The following is a 17,524-nucleotide window of genomic DNA, read 5'->3' as shown; positions in this document are numbered from 1 at the left end:
CTCATTGCACTGATCCCAATGTGTCTAGGTTCCTTATCTATGCAAAGAGACATTGAGACCTCTCCAACAGCTTGTGCAAGACTTCCTCGTGATGATCAGTAATGAGGGAAATTATAGTGTTTTTTTTTTTTTTTTCATGAGCTTATGAACTCTGACCTAGCTTGCTCATGGATGGCATCTGAGAGTTGAAGAGTGGCCTTTGCATGACTTGCAAAAGATTTCCTGTCCCACATTCCTACTTACAAATAAAAGCATTGGCACTACATAAGCCTTCACCTGTGGGGAAGAAAATTTGTGTAGCTTCCAGTGTATGCTCTAGGAAAAAGAGAAGGATCCTTTTATTACATACATACTCACTGAACATTTGCTATAAATATCACAGATTGCCCTATATGTGTAGAAATAATGCAGAAATCATTAAGAAATCAACCAATGATGAATGCTGGCAAGGCTGTGGAGAAAGAGGAACTCTTCTTCACTGCTGATGGGAATACAGACTGGTGAAACCACTGTGGAAATCAGTTTGGAGATTCCTCAGCAAACTAGGTCTAGAGGTCCCATTCAACCCAGCTATTCCCCTTCTGGGTATTTTCCCAGAAGATCTAAAAGCATCATATCAAAGCGATATACATATACCCATGTTTATAGCAGCACAATTTGTAATAGCTAAACTTGGAAGAAACTCAAATGTCCACCCACGAGGATTGTATAAAAAATTGTGGTACTTTTATATAATGGAATATTACTCAGCTATAAAGAAAGATAAACTGGAGGCTTTTATAGGTAAATGGTCACAACTAGAGACCATACTTATAAGTGAAATAAATCAGACCTGCATGTGTAAGCAGCATATTGTCTCACTAGTGTAACAGCCTGAACCAGTGAATAAAAATTAGGAAGTATGATAAACATTGTAAAAGGAAAGGAAATTCCTCAAAAGTAAAGAGCAATTGGGATGAGGGAATAGAAAATAGAAAGAAGAGGAAAATTATGTGTATATGTATATACAGGATAGCTAACATAGTTGTACTACTGACGTACCATTTTATTGAAAGGAACAGTTAATGATTAATTATTTGATCAACCTTGCATGTCTGTATTTGTTTTCTTGAGTAACCACTTTGAAGGTATCAATGTGTAATGCAACAACCATTGTTAATTCCCTGTCACCTTGTATGTAGTTCAGTGTTGCTTGTACTGTTCTTGTGCTACTTTGTAAATGGTCGTCTGCTTGTTAATATGTTTTCATTCTTTCACTCTTAAAATAAAAAAAAGAAATAGCACAGAAGAAACAAAAAGAAAAAAAAGAAATAGCACAGAACAGACAAAATTTCTGTCTTTGCAGAGCTTAGGTTCAAATGTATGGGAGTATGTGTTTTGGTGGAAGACACAATAAGCAAAGAACAAATATATAGTATCCCAGCTAGTGATGAGTAGACACAGGACAGGTTTGCTTGCTTTCCCTTGTGGAGATATTCCTACTTGGAAGGAAATCCAAATGAATGTAAAGTGCTACAGTTTCAATAAGTTAATATTATAACAAATTTGTCTGTGAATGAAGAACATTGAACTTCTTTTAGCTATTTAGCTGGATCCCTGGGGAAAATACTGAAGGAAATAGGTCTTCCGAGGTCTAACTAGGTCCCTTGGGATTCTGAACTCCTAAAACCCCTTAGGTCATATTATTGGGTGGTTATTTGTCAACATCAGTGAATAACATTTACCACCTCCTGGTCTAGAGAGAACACTCTGGGCAACGTCACTAGCAGAAATCATGATCTGCAACTTGTAGCTTCTCAGAGGATGGGGGTTTGGGGCTGTGTTCTGATTCTCCCAGTCCAAAATTCTTCCCAGGCAACAGCAATTGCAATAAAAGCAAAATTCTTTTACTGGGCTGTACTCTCATAAAGTTTATCAGAGCAACTTGGCTCTCTCTGAAAGTAGAAGAGGAGAGTCATCGAGGTCCTATCTTGAAGCCATGATACCAAAGGGTGAGTGTTAAATTGCACCTCTTCTGCTATTCCTCTTGCAAATCTCATCTGTGGGATTCAGTGAGTCCTTGAAATCCCTCATCTCCTGTCTGCTGAGATCATCACTAACCCTGAGGTGGGAGGGGGTTCTCAAGGCAGAAATGCAGCAGAGATGCTGCAGGGCCAAGGGTGGTACTGGTTTCCTAAAATCTATTCTTCCAGAAACTTCCTTTGCTATCATTCTCAATATTCATCTTTATACATTTCTCCTGTTTTCTAAAATTGTACAAACAAGGCAAGTGGAAAGGTGGCTTGAGTTCATCCTCTCAGTCTGCATCTCAATCTCTTTATCCTGGGATTGGGTAGATAAACCTGGTATCTCATTTTAATGTGAACATGTTACTATTTCTCTTGTTTTCACAGAAATGTCCCAGGGAAGAATGGCCACAGGCAATGGTTCTTCAGTGACCGAGTTTGTCCTGCTGGGTTTAACACAAGAACCAGAGCTCCAGCTGCCTCTCTTCTTCCTCTTCTTAGGAATCTATGTGGTCTCCACTCTGGGGAACCTGGGCTTGATTGTTCTGATTGGCCTGAATCCTTCCCTGCACACTCCCATGTACTACTTTCTCTTCCACCTTTCCTTCGTCGATCTCTGCTACTCTGTCATAATCCCCAAAATGCTGGTGGGTTTCATAAAACAGAACATCATCTCTTATGCTGAGTGCATGGCTCAAGCATTTTTCTTCTGCTTCTTTGCTATTGATGAATGCTACATTTTGACATCAATGGCCTGTGACAGATATGTGGCCATCTGTAAGCCCCTGCTTTACAAGGTCATCATGTCCCATCAGGTCTGCCTCATGATGGCAGTGGCTGTGTATGCAATGGACTATTTTGGTGCCATGACACACACAGGGTGTATGCTGAGACTCACCTTCTGTGACAGCAATGTTATCAATCACTACATGTGTGACATACCTCCTCTCCTGCAGCTCTCTTGCACAAGTACTTCCATCAGTGAGATGGTGGTTTTCATTGTGGTGGGCATCAATGTAATATTGCCCAGTCTCACCATCTTCATTTCTTATACCTTGATCTTGTCCAGCATCTCCATCCATTCTACAGGGAGCAGGTCCAAAGCCTTCAGTACCTGCATCTCTCACATCATTGCTGTTTCCCTTTTTTTTGGAGCTTTAGCGTTCATGTATCTTAAGCCTTCTTCTAAATCTGTCGGTCAAGATAAAGTATCCACAGTTTTTTACACCATTGTGGGACCAATGATGAACCCTTTTATCTACAGTCTGAAAAACAAGGATGTCCACATTGCACTGAGAAAGACTTTGAGGAAAAGGATACTCTCCTAAATAGGTCTGGTGTTAGTGATCACAAATCTTATTTCAAGAATGTGACTTGTGAAACTGTGGAATGGGCTAAGTTTGTAACTCAGTGGAACTAGGTTTACTTGACATGCACAGGGCTTGGAATATTTTCTTGCACTGCAAAATAGCAACAATAGCAGCTGCTATAACAATAAATCCACAGATCTACAGAGAACACAGAAAATTATCAAAATAAAATCAGAACACTGTACAAAATTAACAATTATAGATACCATTTCAGAGGTAAAGGGCATATAAGGGAGAAGGTTAGACCATTATTCTTTTAAAAAGAGACAGGAGAATAGTTAATCATGTCATTTTCCCATTTTATTTTCAGTAAATTTTTTTTTCTGTTCTTTTCTTCTCTTTTTGTACAGAAGATTCAACCTGATTTTTTTTTTTTTTTTTTTTTTGGTAAGCTATATACCAGTCCTTGAAACTATAAGGTTTAAGTAGAAATTTTAATGGTAAATAAATTCAGAAGAGGTAGAATTGTGATATTTTTCTTCTTTATGCCTGTCTGTCTATCTATCTTCTATCATTTATTATCCATCTATCTATCATGTATTTTTGCAGTGCTGGTGATTCTGCCCAGTGCTTTATGCATGCTAACCAATTTCTAGAACACTGAATTATGTGTCCTCAGCCAAGCCATGAGCTTTTAGACTAGGACACATGGAGAATTCCACTGAAACTGTCAGGGGCGTATTGATTTTGGTAGTCTCAGAGTTATTAGTTTGTTTACTCATTTGACAATCTCTGCTGAGTGCTTCTGGGGATTTTCCTTTGTGTTACTCTGGAAGATATTCTCACTCTGACCTCTTGTCCTTACTCCATAGTCTCAAGAAAATGCAGTAAGGAAGACTGATTTTTTGTGTATTATATTTCAAATTGCTGTGGTGCAGAGGAAATGAGATAACATATACTTGAAAAATGTTATATTGCTTTAAAGTTCATATCGAGGGATACTAAGAGTTATATATAAATGAAATTTATATATCTTTTATGTATCAATTTACATATGCATATTTCCTTTTTATTTTAATGTAATATGAGTAAATACCAATAAAGAAAATGTAAAAAGTGTATTCTTACTTGTATAAAAATAAAACAAAATAAAAAATTATTAGTTAATAGTAATAGTTAATAAACTATGTACCACCATCTTAAAAGAATGGTAAAAATATTACTCAGGGTACAAATGCATATTTATTTAATACATATGATGTAATTTTATGGTTCTTGTAGGTACAATTTCAACTGAAATTATAATATAGTACTGAAATATGAAGTTACCCTATATATGAAGACTGTGGGGGAATAAATCAGAGACTACACATTTTGAAATAAATAAGTGTATACATTTTTAAGTTATAGGAAACTCACCCATACTGGGGAAGCCTCTATTACTGAGTTACATCCCCCAAGAAAATATGCCTTGTTAGTGGACTAGCCACAATTTTATTCAGTCATTTGTGCATTCAATCTTTCATTCAGTGGAAAAGAAAAATGTGACTGAAACTAAGCTATCTGCAAGAAGCTGAAGTTGGACTGTAGCTTTAGTCTGAGACATACACCAGAAATGATTGTTGTATTAAAAACTATATACTTGAAGGGAGGATAAATTGTTGAATATTCTATAATATGGAAATGATGTTTCTGAAGGGTTCTTTTATTAAATATAAAATAGAAATTCTAAACAATAAGCATCTATCATGCTACTGGATGTTGACTGCTTTTTCCTCAGGGACACAAAAGATGATACCATGTCTTACAAATTTTCAGTAAAAATTCATATTATGTATACCTTTTTGGTGAATGGTGGTATTAAAAAACTTACTTACATTCCTGTAAAGTCATGTGTCAGTGTCCTACCCCCAGCACCTCAGACTGGGAAAATAAGAAAACCCACATAGTAAGCAAAACAAACAAACAAGCAAATAACAACAAAATGAAAAAAGAACCCAAAACTCTAAAACTTTGAAAGAACTAGATTTTATATAAACAAATAGATTTTTGTCCTTTAAAAATTGACACATAATAATTGAACCTGTTTGTGGGAGTACAGTCTAATAATTTGATATATATTTTCAACCTAAAAGGTAAATTGAGACACAGCAAATATGAAAACAGAGTTTATTGAGCCAACGTAAGAATGACCACCCAGGAAGTGAACATGAATCTAATTGTCCAGAGGGATTGTCTACAAAATGGCATCTGAGGCACCTACATTCGTAAAAATTAAGAATAAGAAAAAGAAGGAAGAAGAAAGGAGAGGTGGTGGTTGAGAAGGTAGAAGATGTTACAGCAAAGAAGATGATACTGTTACTCTTGTTTTAGATCATTTTGATCGTTGGGATAAAATATGTGATGTGACTTCATAAAGAGAGATTTATTTGCACACAATTTCCAGTGAGTTTAGTCCAAGTCTGGCTTGCTCCAAGGCAAAAATGCACAGTGAAGGGTCATGTTGGAGGACAGCTGTTTATCCCATGGCAGCGAGGAAGCAGGGAAAAGGAACCTTGGGGGACAAGAATATACTTCTGTAGGTCACACTTTCAGAGACTCACTTCCCAACAGTACATGAAGATTCTAACTTCGTCAGTGAGTTTAGTGTTACCATGAACCAATCACCTTCAAAGCACATGAGACTTTTGGGGGACATTTTATATCTAATCTACAACATTTTGTCCTTGACCCCAAAAGACTTATAGCTGTCTCATTATGCAAAACACCTTTATTCCATCTCTAAAACTTGCCAAAATTGTAATAGTTTAGGGTTGTTGAAAACTCAGGGTCCAAAATCTCCTCTGAGACTCAGGGCAAACTGCTAGCTGTGAACCTCTATAAAAATCCAACAGAAAGTTAAATACTTTCAACATGTAATACCACAGAGTAATGTTTACACTGCAAAAGAGAGAAAGAGAGGAATAGAAAGGAATTGGACCAAAGCAAGTCTATAACTTGGGGTTGCAAAATTAAATACTGTAGCTCCATGTACAGCACTTTGGGCAGGTTGTGATAAGATGTGAACCCTAAAGGGCTTGGGTGGCCACACCCCAGCAGTATTGCTGGTTGCACTCTACATGGTCTTTCTCTTGGGCTGGCTCTACCATTGCTTGTGGATCTGCATTTCACCTTTGGCTTCCTTCGTAGCATGGTACACTGGCTGCTCAGAGGGACACTGTCTTTTCTCCTAGGCCTTCCTTTGAAATCTGAGTGGAGACCTTTCTGATAGCCACAACTATTGCACTCTGAATGCCTGAAAAACCAAAATATCATGGATTGTTCAAAGGTTTGTCACCAGCTTCAGCTGTAGCCAGGCACTCTTGGATCATAGCTGCAAGGTCTCTGAGTGATGACTGAGTATGACAAATAGTACCCTGGTGTTTTTTCCCCTAGGTGGTTATTCCTAAGCAAGGAGCCTAGGTGTGTATGGGGTACCTCACAAAGAGCATGAAGCTCTTTGAGCACATCTAGATATAAACCACACCATCAAAGGCAAGCTTTATACTTCTGCATGATTGAGCCTGTCAGGAATGGGGTCTTACTGATTTCTGGATTGCCTGCAAGCCACCTTTCCTATTGTGTCCCTGGCTACTTTTTAGTACTAGTCATTTCCACAACCTAGTTCCCTTGGCCTCAACCTTATAGCTACTACCTTTCTGGTCACCAACAAAATTTTTGAAGTTGTTCAATTCTTCTTTTGGCTTTCAGTTCTCACTGTAGAACTGGTTAGAAGCAGCTAGCAGCATCCACAACACAGCCTAAATATTGGGCTGCTTTGAAACTTCCTTTACCCATTGGCCCATTACCCTTAATCTCAATGTTCCACTGAGATTAGGACATAGGCAGAATGAAGACTTTGTTTTTAATACCACAGTGTAGTACACATGATGTCTAGTCCAATTGCCAGTAGAGACCTCATTTCCAACTCAAAACTCATGAACTTGCCATTTACTGTGCATATTCTTATAGCATTCTTACTTTTTCAGCATAATGAGAATCTCCATTCAATTTATAATTACTACTCCTATAGCACTCCAAGTCTTCTCTATCTGGCATCCTTAAACCATTTCAACTTCTTGCAAACCAGTTCCAAAGAGTTCTGAACCACATTGTTAGGCATAGAAACACTAATAATCCCATATTTTATCCTAATTTCTGCATTAGATGCTTTCTAGTTGCTGGTACAGAATATCAAACACTTAACTTAAAGGAGGATAGATTTATTTGGCTTATAGTTTCCATCAATTCAGATAAAACTTGGCTGGTTTCAAGGCAGGAACGTATGGTAAAGGAGGTAAACTGTTCATTCTATGGCAACTAAGAAGCAGAGAAGGAAAAGAGGAGCTAGGGAGGGAGAAAACCCTTTTAGATCTCAGTCCCACACATGTCTCTTCCAAATAGCGAGTTGAGTGTAAACCCCATAATCCAATCACCTTCCCAAAGCCTCACCTATGAGCGCATGAGGCTCTTTGAGCACATCTAGATATAAACCGCATCATCAAGTAATGGCTTTCTAGGGTTTAGAATAAAAGCACCCTTGTTCTTAGGAAGGTTCATTCGTAGGTGGACATGCCCCATGTAGGACTGAAAACGAATCTATATGAATGAGGCTAGGGATGAATTACGGATGGATACATGGGTCTTCACAAGGACATGAGGCCTCAGTTACACAAGTACAATAAATTCATTAATCACATCCAATCTCTCAACCATTCTAATTTTAGTTTTTCACATATTACTGAAATATTGGCAAACGGACAATTCAAACAAGGTAGAAACAAAAAAAGCACAATTATAATTAGCAAAAATCAGTTTGAAATCTTGATTTGAGAAGTGTCACTAGTTCTGAACATAATCAACTAAATATATTTGGGTCTGGCAGCCTGAGGCATACTCGGAAAGAGATGGCTTGTCAAGGGTTTAACAGAAACAGTGCTGTTACAAAGGAGCCAGTAAATGTTACATTGATCTAATTTGAATGAAAATCCTTTCCAAGGAATTTAAAAGATGAGGAAGAAAAGATTTTTTTTTAACAGTTAAATTTCCTCTTAGAAAATGTGAATCAACGGACCTACTTTAAAACAAAGAATCATAAACACCAACAAATCTCTTCTCTCTCTCTAATTCATTTAAGTACATGTTAAGGAATCTTCTTTTGTGAGAACTTGGCTTGCATTTATATAAACTAATTTCAGTTTCTTGAACAGAGTTGTAGAAATCCTTGCACAATCCATTGTTCAATTTTGATCACTGGAATGTAAACTCATTTTTGGCTTTGGTGTAACTAAGTGGTAGCATTTTTGCTTAGCATGTATGAAGCCTTGGTTGGATTCAATCACCACCACACACCCACACACACACATACACGTCATTCTTGTAAACTTTAGGTCATTTTCCTCGGTACTGGCAACATGAGGCAGCCACAGTGTGACGCACAAAGCCTGATGAAATTAAAGGATGCTGTCTGTCCCTTAAGGAAATATGCAGACTTTGATGAGCGATTTCTCATAATTTAGAATTTTGAGATCTAAGGGAGCCAAAGGTACATTTTGAGTCAAATGTGGTAATGTTACCTTTACTCATCAATGTTAGTTTTACATCATCATGTAATGTTAGCTTTACATCATCAATGATGTTAGCTTTACTCCTCATTGGTGAGCTTTACTCATCAAGGTGTCAATTTTCCTTTTTTCTTGTGGCTCAGAAGGCCAGTTACATTAATATAAGTGGAGTGTTTACAGTGCCACGTTATCAGCATTGGTGTGTATGTCCTAGATGAGCTGAAAGTTCTCTAAAAATATTCTGATGAGAGTCCTTATGAGATGGCTATATGTCAGACAAATGGTCTTAAAAATCTCCCTAGAGCTCTTGGTGTCCAGGGCACATATTTGGGGTGGGGTGGGGGAATAGAAGGAATGTTTTCTTCTTTTTATGCTTTGGAGTGAGATTTATTGTCATGTGTTTTTATTGAAGTAATGAGGTCGGATAGAGAAATAAGGATACATAGGAAATAGACAAGGGCATTCAATTTTTTGGGGGGGTCTCCTTTATTACCTTAAAACCTGGGCCAGATTCCTGCTCAGCTCTGCCTGTAAGCATCACTTAAGCAGTGTCTGGGTTCCAAGATTTATTGACCCTTATTTCTCCTTGTTTATCTCTTTTTCCTTCAGGGCTTAAGGTACCCAACTAAGAGTAACTGAAGTAATTTTTAGGGTTTGCAGGCACACCCTAAACATTTCATTCCAGATATTTCTACAGCTATACCTAGAAGTCTCTAAACTTAAAATCATTTCAGATTCTAGGGAAGTCAGAACCTTAAGGACAACTGCAGGATAAGATCTCCCCCTGAGCAAGTCCATTTACTCCAGGATGGAGAGTGGGGCAGCTCACCCTCTCATGGGAGAACAATCATCTCAGGAGAACCAAACTGGCCCTCAGACCACAGGGATTCCTCTGACACTAGGAAACCAGGACTGAGATAATGATCAACTTCATCCTGGCCTCCTGCATTTGTGAGTGTGCCAGTCTGTATCCCCGCCTGAGAGTGGGCTGCCTATACTTGCTCAAGTGGGAGTGCTTTTCCTGTTCCTCCTTACTCTCTACCTCTGCCTAATCATTCTGCTCATGCCTCACTTGACACGTCCTGAATTCTTTTCCCATGTTGTAGTCAAAAGCCTACATGGGAGACTGAGTTGAGGTCCCCATTTCCTCTTTGAGGCACCTGCTTAATACCCACTTGGTGACAGAGTAAAGAAGGTTCACCACAAACAAAGATCAATCTGAACATCACAGAACCATTGCAGTCTACAAGGCACTTAAATCTGTCAAAAGAAAATCTTTAGGGCACTTATCAATAAGCAACCCTGTTCTCATAACAAGACCAGACATTTTGCAAAGGAAGGTAGAAAGCAGCAGAGGATGGAACTCTACTCCTAATGCTCACAGAACAACTAGAAAATAACTTGAATAAACAACATTCTCAATGGAAGAGTTCTGTGACTTGGGATCCTCAGAAGACTCATCTCTGGCATCTGTCAGAGCTACCAGATTTGGAGAACAAAATGGATTTAATTTTTAGGATGAGGAGCTGCTGCAGAATTGAATCAGTTTGACAACCATTCAGGAACTTGAAAAGCAAGTAGATTCACACCCATTGTAGAAACAAAGAGGTTATTTGAGCTCAAGTGAGGTTTTCACCCAGGGAGTAAACACAATTTCTAATTGCTTAAAATAAGTTCTCTAGAAGTGGCATCCAAATGGTCTGAGTTTATATAGGTTAAAAACAGAGTAAGAGGGTACTGCAAAGTGGTTACAATTGCAGTGCTGGATAAGAATAGGATCGGATGTTTACTTGTTCAATTGTCACCTATATTATACATTCCAGGTTAGACTTATGATTAAGTAGGAAAGTGCTTCTATTATATTTATTATATTTATGGCATCCAGAAGTTGCCAGAACCCTGCTGTGGGAGTTCAGAATGACCAAGGTGACAGTGGCCTCCTGTCACATGTTTCCTCTGGGTTAGAGAATTTTGTGACCTCGTTCTTGTGAACTTTTAATTCTTTGTCAGTGTAGTCAATTTACTATCAAATTCAGATAATTGCTATTTCCACCTCCTGAAACATTTCTCTTTTTGGTATGAAAAGCCTTTGTACTCTTCTAGTAAGAAGCAAAATATTTCATGTGCAAGTCTTTCCAAGTGAGAGAGATTGATACCCTTGGAGGATTGGGGCAATTATCAAGTCTCCAAACCCTTTAAAAGAAAAGAAATCTCTGAAGCATCTACTGAGATTTTAAATTGACAAAAAGACTTTTTTTTTTTTGAAGATGAAAAGCATTTGTAGATTTTTTTAAAAATTACAATATAAAGGTTAATGAAGCAACTCAATCATTATATTGTAATTATTTTAAAATCCACAGCTGCTTCTCATCCTCAAAAAAAGTTCTAACTCTTTCTGTGCACTTACCTCCATTCTTTCTGTGCACTTAGCTCCTCTCTCCTGAGGAGGAACTGGCTTCAGAGCTCTCAGAGCTGACCAGATGCAGTCAGTCTTCTTCCTTGGCAAGCAATGGGTCTTCCCACAGATCTCACATGCTGAATGTCCCAGGAGCCATTCTGAAGTGTACATCAAACTTTTAGTTATACGTTTGCCAAAAAAGCCACAGATCTGACATCAGATTCACTGTCACAGGGGACATGCCATATACTTAAATTCTATAAACCTGAAAATGGGATACTTTTTAATACTTACTTAAATGTAAATCTCACGTCATTCAAGAGGTAGAACTATTTTGAAATATTCAGATTTTCAGTCCAGAATTATGAGAAATAAAGCCTCATTTATAGGGTAAAGTTCTCATTTAATGCTAAATATGGTAGTATCAAATTTGGTGGTTTCCCTGCTTGATCTACACTTGGTTGTGGCATCTGCTCTTGACAAATATTCCTTAAGGAACTATGATGTCTATACATAACATTGATCAGGAAAAAATATGATCCTAAAGTTAAAGTATGAAATAAAACAGGTGCTATATGAATGCAGAAGTGACAAATTTTTCTGCCATGTATTAGTCACCCATTGAACATATACAGGCCCAAGTGAAGAGTCAGTGCTTTTGAAAAAAGTACTTTCAAGTCCCTGAAAAGCGACCTATTTCTCGCTTATATAATCCCCCAAATTAATGATTTTTACAGTTAACTGAAAGCAAGCGAAGGTAGAGAACTTATTTACATTTTCTGTAGGTTTCCTTTTGTGTTTACCTTTGGGAGATTACACTTCTCTGCCTCTTTCTTTCTGGGAGAGAGTGGAGATGCTCAAGAAGTCTCTTACATAAAGTGCTAGGTTCATAATTCCAGGGATGCTGTCCTGTGGTTCACCCCTGTCCTTATAGGAAGACCACTCCATCCAGTTATTAGGAGATTCCCCTGGAAGGACCACGGCAAGGTAGAAGGATGCAGTCACTGCTTAAAGTAAGAAATATGCACTGATTCATAAACTTGATGTTTTCTTTCAGGTTAATATAAATAGTTATTGATACTAAAAGCTTAGCATTTTCTAGATAATATTTTCAGTACTATATTATATTTTAAGGAAAATTAGAATATGAATTTAAAAAGAGACGTGTCCATTTCTAAAATTCTAATTGATGATAATTAATTTTTCTCAGTAAATGCATATTTCTTTATCTTAGAGATGAATGTTAAAGGAATGTGGTATTTAAAGAGAGAGTGATGCTTTAGTTTGTTCTCAGCTAATTATACATATATCAAGGAAGTTGTGACTTTTGTAACACTGAGACAGCTCTTTTAAATGACTAAAACTTTATCATATATATCTAATAACTTCTGTGTGGAAGAAAAAAATGTAGAATGTGGAGTTCAAAATAATTAAGATTGGCTGGGCATGGTGGCGCATGCCTGTAATCCCAGCACTTGGGAGGCTGAGGCAGGAGGATTGTTGGGAGTTCGAGGCCATCCTAGGGTACAAAGCGAGCTCAAGGCCAGCCTGAACTGCATAGACAGACCCTGTCTCAAAAAGACAAAATAATAATGATAATAATTAAGATTAGCTTCACCCGTGTCTTGTTTCTAAAAATTTTTGAAACTTCTTGAGGAGGATATTTTATTTTCTTTTTTGCTCCTGTCCCTTGAGTACCAGTTGAACCAAATAATGTTTGTTTTGGTTGCATAAATATTATAAAGCCTTGTGTTTAATTTTTGAATTGATGTATAGTGAACTTCATGCTCACTTACATAGCTTCTGTGTCATCTAAGCTGGGTGGAGGAGATGGTTGTTGAGTGGAAGCGGTCTACTAAAAATCATCACAGATTCTCATCATTTATACCCACCTTTTCTCGGCAAGTACATTTTTTTCTGACTTATCATTGTTATGCTGTGCAATTTCACAAAGAGTAGTGATGGTATATTCTCTGCGTTCACTTTCCTTTGACAGATCATAAGACCTAGGAAGTCTGAGTGTTCAGTCTTTATTTGTGTAGGAGAAAGGAAACTCTCTTGACTAAAAGAAAACTTCTAGAAAACCAGTCTCCATTGTGATCCTCAAGCCCTTGCTATTGAAACATCTTCCACAAATCACCAAATTTGGTTTTGTGTCAATACAAGGACTTATTACACTTAAAATTACTATTAAAGGTTGAATAAACTTGGATTGTTATAAGGAGAAAACTACCCAGCAGTTAAAGGGGAAAATTATTGTTCCACTCAACTTAGATGGACCCAAAGGGCCTTACGCTGAGTGAAAAAAAATTCTCAGAGGTTACACATTGTATGAGTCCATGTATCTCCTCAAAATGACCAAACTGTAGAGAAGGAGAAAACATTATTGGTAATCAAAGGATAGAGATGAAAATGGGAGAGGGTAGGTATGACTATACTGAGGTTGTGTATCAGGGTTTCTTCATGGTGGTGGAACAAGGCTTTATCATGATTGCTGAGGAATTTGCCTGAATTACAACATATACATGGGGATGAATTGCAGAGATTTACACATAGATCCACAGAAACACAATTGTGTGTGTTCAGTGGTTGGAAGTTGAACAATTGGTCTACTTAACATTACTGTACTAAAGTCAATATTCTAGTTTTGCTATTGTCCTAAAGGGGTGAACAATGAAACTATAGGTAGAAGTTTGGTGAAGAGCTCAAGTGCACTTGGATATTGTTAAGGAGATTTTTATGAATCTGTATGAATTTAAAAAATAAAAATAAATGATTTGACACAAGGACAAAACATAGCCATATACACTGGGAAAATATAAATCATGTTTTCTTAAAATGGTAGTCCATGAACAGTGATTTTTTTCTTACAGATTTGATTTTAATCTACTATGGGGAAAGATATATTGAGTCAGAAGAATCTAAGGAAATAAAACTGCCAGGAAATAAAGAAGTTTGTTATTTTACACAACTTTTTAGAATTAAAAAGAAAAGAAATAAAAGCATCTTTTTATGCTAATAAAGTGTATATTGTTCAAATACTGATTAAAGGGATGTGAAATGTTAAAAATATGCATAACAAAAAGAATTAACTAAATTCGTTGTTTTATGAAAACAAATATGCTATCTATAATTATAATTGATAAACATTTTGATGATGTTAATTATATTTAGATCTTTAAGGATGAGAACAGAGGGACCTTTCATCTATGCCTGGAGACTGTAAAATCCCTCTTGGGAAGTTCACATCTACTATGATGAATTAGTGCGTAAACATGGATACCATTATTTCATCCTTTCCTAGTTTACCACTCTGGCGAGCTCCTAGGAGACACCCACCCTGGGTCTCATCAGTTCCAAAAGAATTATAAAATTTAAGCATATGGCATGTTCTCTGTGACAGTGTCTGATGTCAGATCTGTGACTTTTTTGACACCCTTTTGGCAAATGTATAACTGCCAGTTAGATGTACACTTCAGAATGGCTCCTGGGCCATTCACCTTGTGAGATCTATGGGAAGACCCATTGCTTAGCGCCAAGGAAGAAGACTCTGCATCTGGTCAGCTCTGATAGCTCTGAAAACAATTCTGCCTCAGGAGAGAGGAGGTAAGTGCACAGAAAGAGCACTTAGCTCTCTGAGGGAAAGGAAGGTGACTTAAGTCAGTCTTTATTTTTTTCACTCTCTATGTGGCTGAAAAATGAGGATAACTAACATATTGAATAGTAAGGGACTCAACAGTATGGAGCTCTGACTACACTGTCTGCATTTCCCTCATTTTAAGCATGGTGTGTTGGCTTCAATCTTAATCTGGTATCAAGATGACAATATTAGCTTCAGGATATAGATCAAGAACACAGCAGCATCAAAAGAAGCAGAAATCTGTTTCTTTCTTTAGACATTGCATATACTAGAAATAAAGTTTATGGCAATATTATGACTCTCTTTCACGCCTTTAGAAAAGATCATCAAAAGCACACCCATGCCCCTATCTTTATCCTCTGTCTACCTAGAGTGGAATAGAGTGGAGTACATAGAGAATTTGGGGTGTGCAGTTAATTATCAATCTTAAACCTCCAGGAATCTTCTCTGGACCCATAACTGATGTCATGGAATTTTGTAATAAAGTAATTGGAATCACTACTTCCTTCTAAGGAATTTCTTACTGGAATACTTACTTCTTATTGGTCATAACAAAGGAATGAAACTTCTAGTAGATTAATAGGAAACATGAGTAGAAAGTAGGAAGTGAAGGACCAGAGGAATGAAGAGTGATTTTCAAGACAAATTCACCCTACTGAAGCTCATCACCAGGCATATTGTTACCTCATCCACTCTACTTGCATCTTCTAGTAAGGACAGGAGAAACTGATAGTCACAGTTACTCAAGTAGATGAAAGAGTGATTCCAAAGTTGAGGAGGATGGTGTGGTAATACATTCATAGCCATAATATAGTAGAGAATTTACTTAAACTTTGTCAATCCTCTTCCCATAAATGAGAATTTGGAGAAGAACTGAGTGTTTTATTAATGAAATTCTCCTCTGTTCTTCTAGATTTTCAACAATGACAATGCTTTCTGGAAATGACTCCTTAGTGACTGAATTCATTCTTGCTGGGCTAACAGATCGTCCAGAGCTCCAGCTACCCCTCTTCTGCTTGTTTCTAATGATCTACATGGTCACCCTGATTGGCAACTTAGGTTTGATCATTCTGATTGCTCTCAGTTCTCACCTCCACACCCCCATGTACTATTTTCTCTTTAACCTTTCTTACATTGACCTCTGTTACTCTTCTGTTTTCACTCCAAAAATGCTGATGAACTTTGTCTCAAAGAAAAATGGCATCTCCTACATAGGGTGCATGGTTCAGCTGTTTTTCTTTCTCTTCTTTGTTATCTCTGAGTGCTACATGTTGACGGCAATGGCCTATGACCGTTATGTGGCCATCTGTAACCCACTGCTGTATAAGGTCACCATGTCTCAGCAGGTCTGTTCTGGGCTATCTCTTGCTGCCTATGCAATGGGCTTTGCTGGAGCCAGTGCCCACACAGGCTGTATGCTTAGACTGACCTTCTGCAGTGCCAATGTCATCAATCACTACTTGTGTGACATCCTGCCTCTCCTGCAACTCTCCTGCACCAGCACCTACGTCAATGAGGTTGTAGTGCTCATTGTGGTGGGTGTTAATATCACAGTCCCCAGTGTCACCATCCTAATATCTTACATTTTCATCATCATGAACATTCTTCATATCAAATCTAAACAAGGAAGATCCAAAGCCTTCAGTACCTGCAGCTCTCACATCGTTGCCATTTCTCTGTTTTTTGGGTCAGCAGCATTTATGTATCTTAAATATTCTTCTCCTGGATCTATGGAACAGGGAAAAATTTCTTCGGTTTTCTACACTAATGTGGGTCCCATGCTCAATCCACTGATCTACAGCTTGAGAAACAAAGATGTAAAAATTTCATTGAAGAAAGTGAAGATTAAAATTCAGAGCAGAGACATATTCTAATAAGAAGCAGTAATAAGGTAAAAAAATAGAAGGACATTAAATTTGTATTGCTGCTTTTAGTGAAGATATTTTATTCACTCCCATGGCACTTTTATAGATAATATTTTGTGTTGTTTTCTAACTTACCACTTATCATAAAGATAATCTTATTTTTTTCATTTACGTATGTTCCATGTTTGCACCAAATTTTCTAAATAACTAGGACCATGTGTAGCAATGAATGCATAACCCAATAATCTACACTGCTGCTTAACATCCCCTTGTCAGTGTGGTTATTCTCAATGTGGAAAAATACAGAGAATTTTGCTTTCCTATCTAAACACAGAAGTTACAAATATGATAGAATAATTCTCATTTATTTCACTATTGGAACTGGTAGAAGTTAACAGGATTTGATGCAAATCTCATTAAAAGTTCTATAAAGTTTAAAGGAGAATCAATTTCTCATGGTCTTTTTCTATTTCTCTCACATGCTTCTCTTTGTATTCTAGCTTTCTTGTTTCCTTTGACAATGGCAGTGTCTGTGCCATGTGCCACATATTTCTGAGAGTGAATCATTCCACTTATTATTGGAGAGATATGTACACCTCCACCTCTTTTTTATTATTTTAAAGAGAGTAGTAAAGGGGCTGGGATTTAGCTCAGCGGCAAAGCGCCTGCCTGGCAAGCGCAAGGTCGTGAGTTCGGTTCCCG

At 37.5% G+C, this 17,524-nt stretch overlaps 2 protein-coding genes across 2 annotated transcripts; both read left to right on the top strand.

Moving 5' to 3' along the window:
* Nucleotides 1–2,395: 2,395 nt before the first annotated feature.
* On the top strand, nucleotides 2,396–3,334 carry LOC102008392 (olfactory receptor 147-like). Its single transcript, XM_005378421.1, has one exon. It carries the CDS (start codon nucleotides 2,396–2,398, stop codon nucleotides 3,332–3,334), a length of 939 nt encoding a protein of 312 aa, XP_005378478.1.
* A 12,540-nt stretch (nucleotides 3,335–15,874) lies between these two features.
* On the top strand, nucleotides 15,875–16,831 carry LOC102008077 (olfactory receptor 8B3). The gene has a single exon (XM_005378420.2). It carries the CDS (start codon nucleotides 15,881–15,883, stop codon nucleotides 16,829–16,831), a length of 951 nt encoding a protein of 316 aa, XP_005378477.1. The 5' UTR covers nucleotides 15,875–15,880.
* Nucleotides 16,832–17,524: the final 693 nt, after the last annotated feature.

The sequence above is a fragment of the Chinchilla lanigera genome, unplaced genomic scaffold, assembly GCF_000276665.1.
Source record: "Chinchilla lanigera isolate Chin_1 unplaced genomic scaffold, ChiLan1.0 scaffold00011, whole genome shotgun sequence".
Lineage (NCBI taxonomy): Eukaryota > Metazoa > Chordata > Mammalia > Rodentia > Chinchillidae > Chinchilla > Chinchilla lanigera.
The sequence above is the reverse complement of the archived record's forward strand: the minus strand, read 5'-3'. Positions and strand labels throughout refer to the sequence as shown.

Excerpts from the sequence above, each read along its gene's own strand:
- LOC102008392 (XM_005378421.1), top strand. The coding sequence starts at position 2,396 with ATGTCCCAGGGAAGAATGGCCACAGGCAATGGTTCTTCAGTGACCGAG.
- LOC102008077 (XM_005378420.2), top strand. The coding sequence starts at position 15,881 with ATGACAATGCTTTCTGGAAATGACTCCTTAGTGACTGAATTCATTCTT.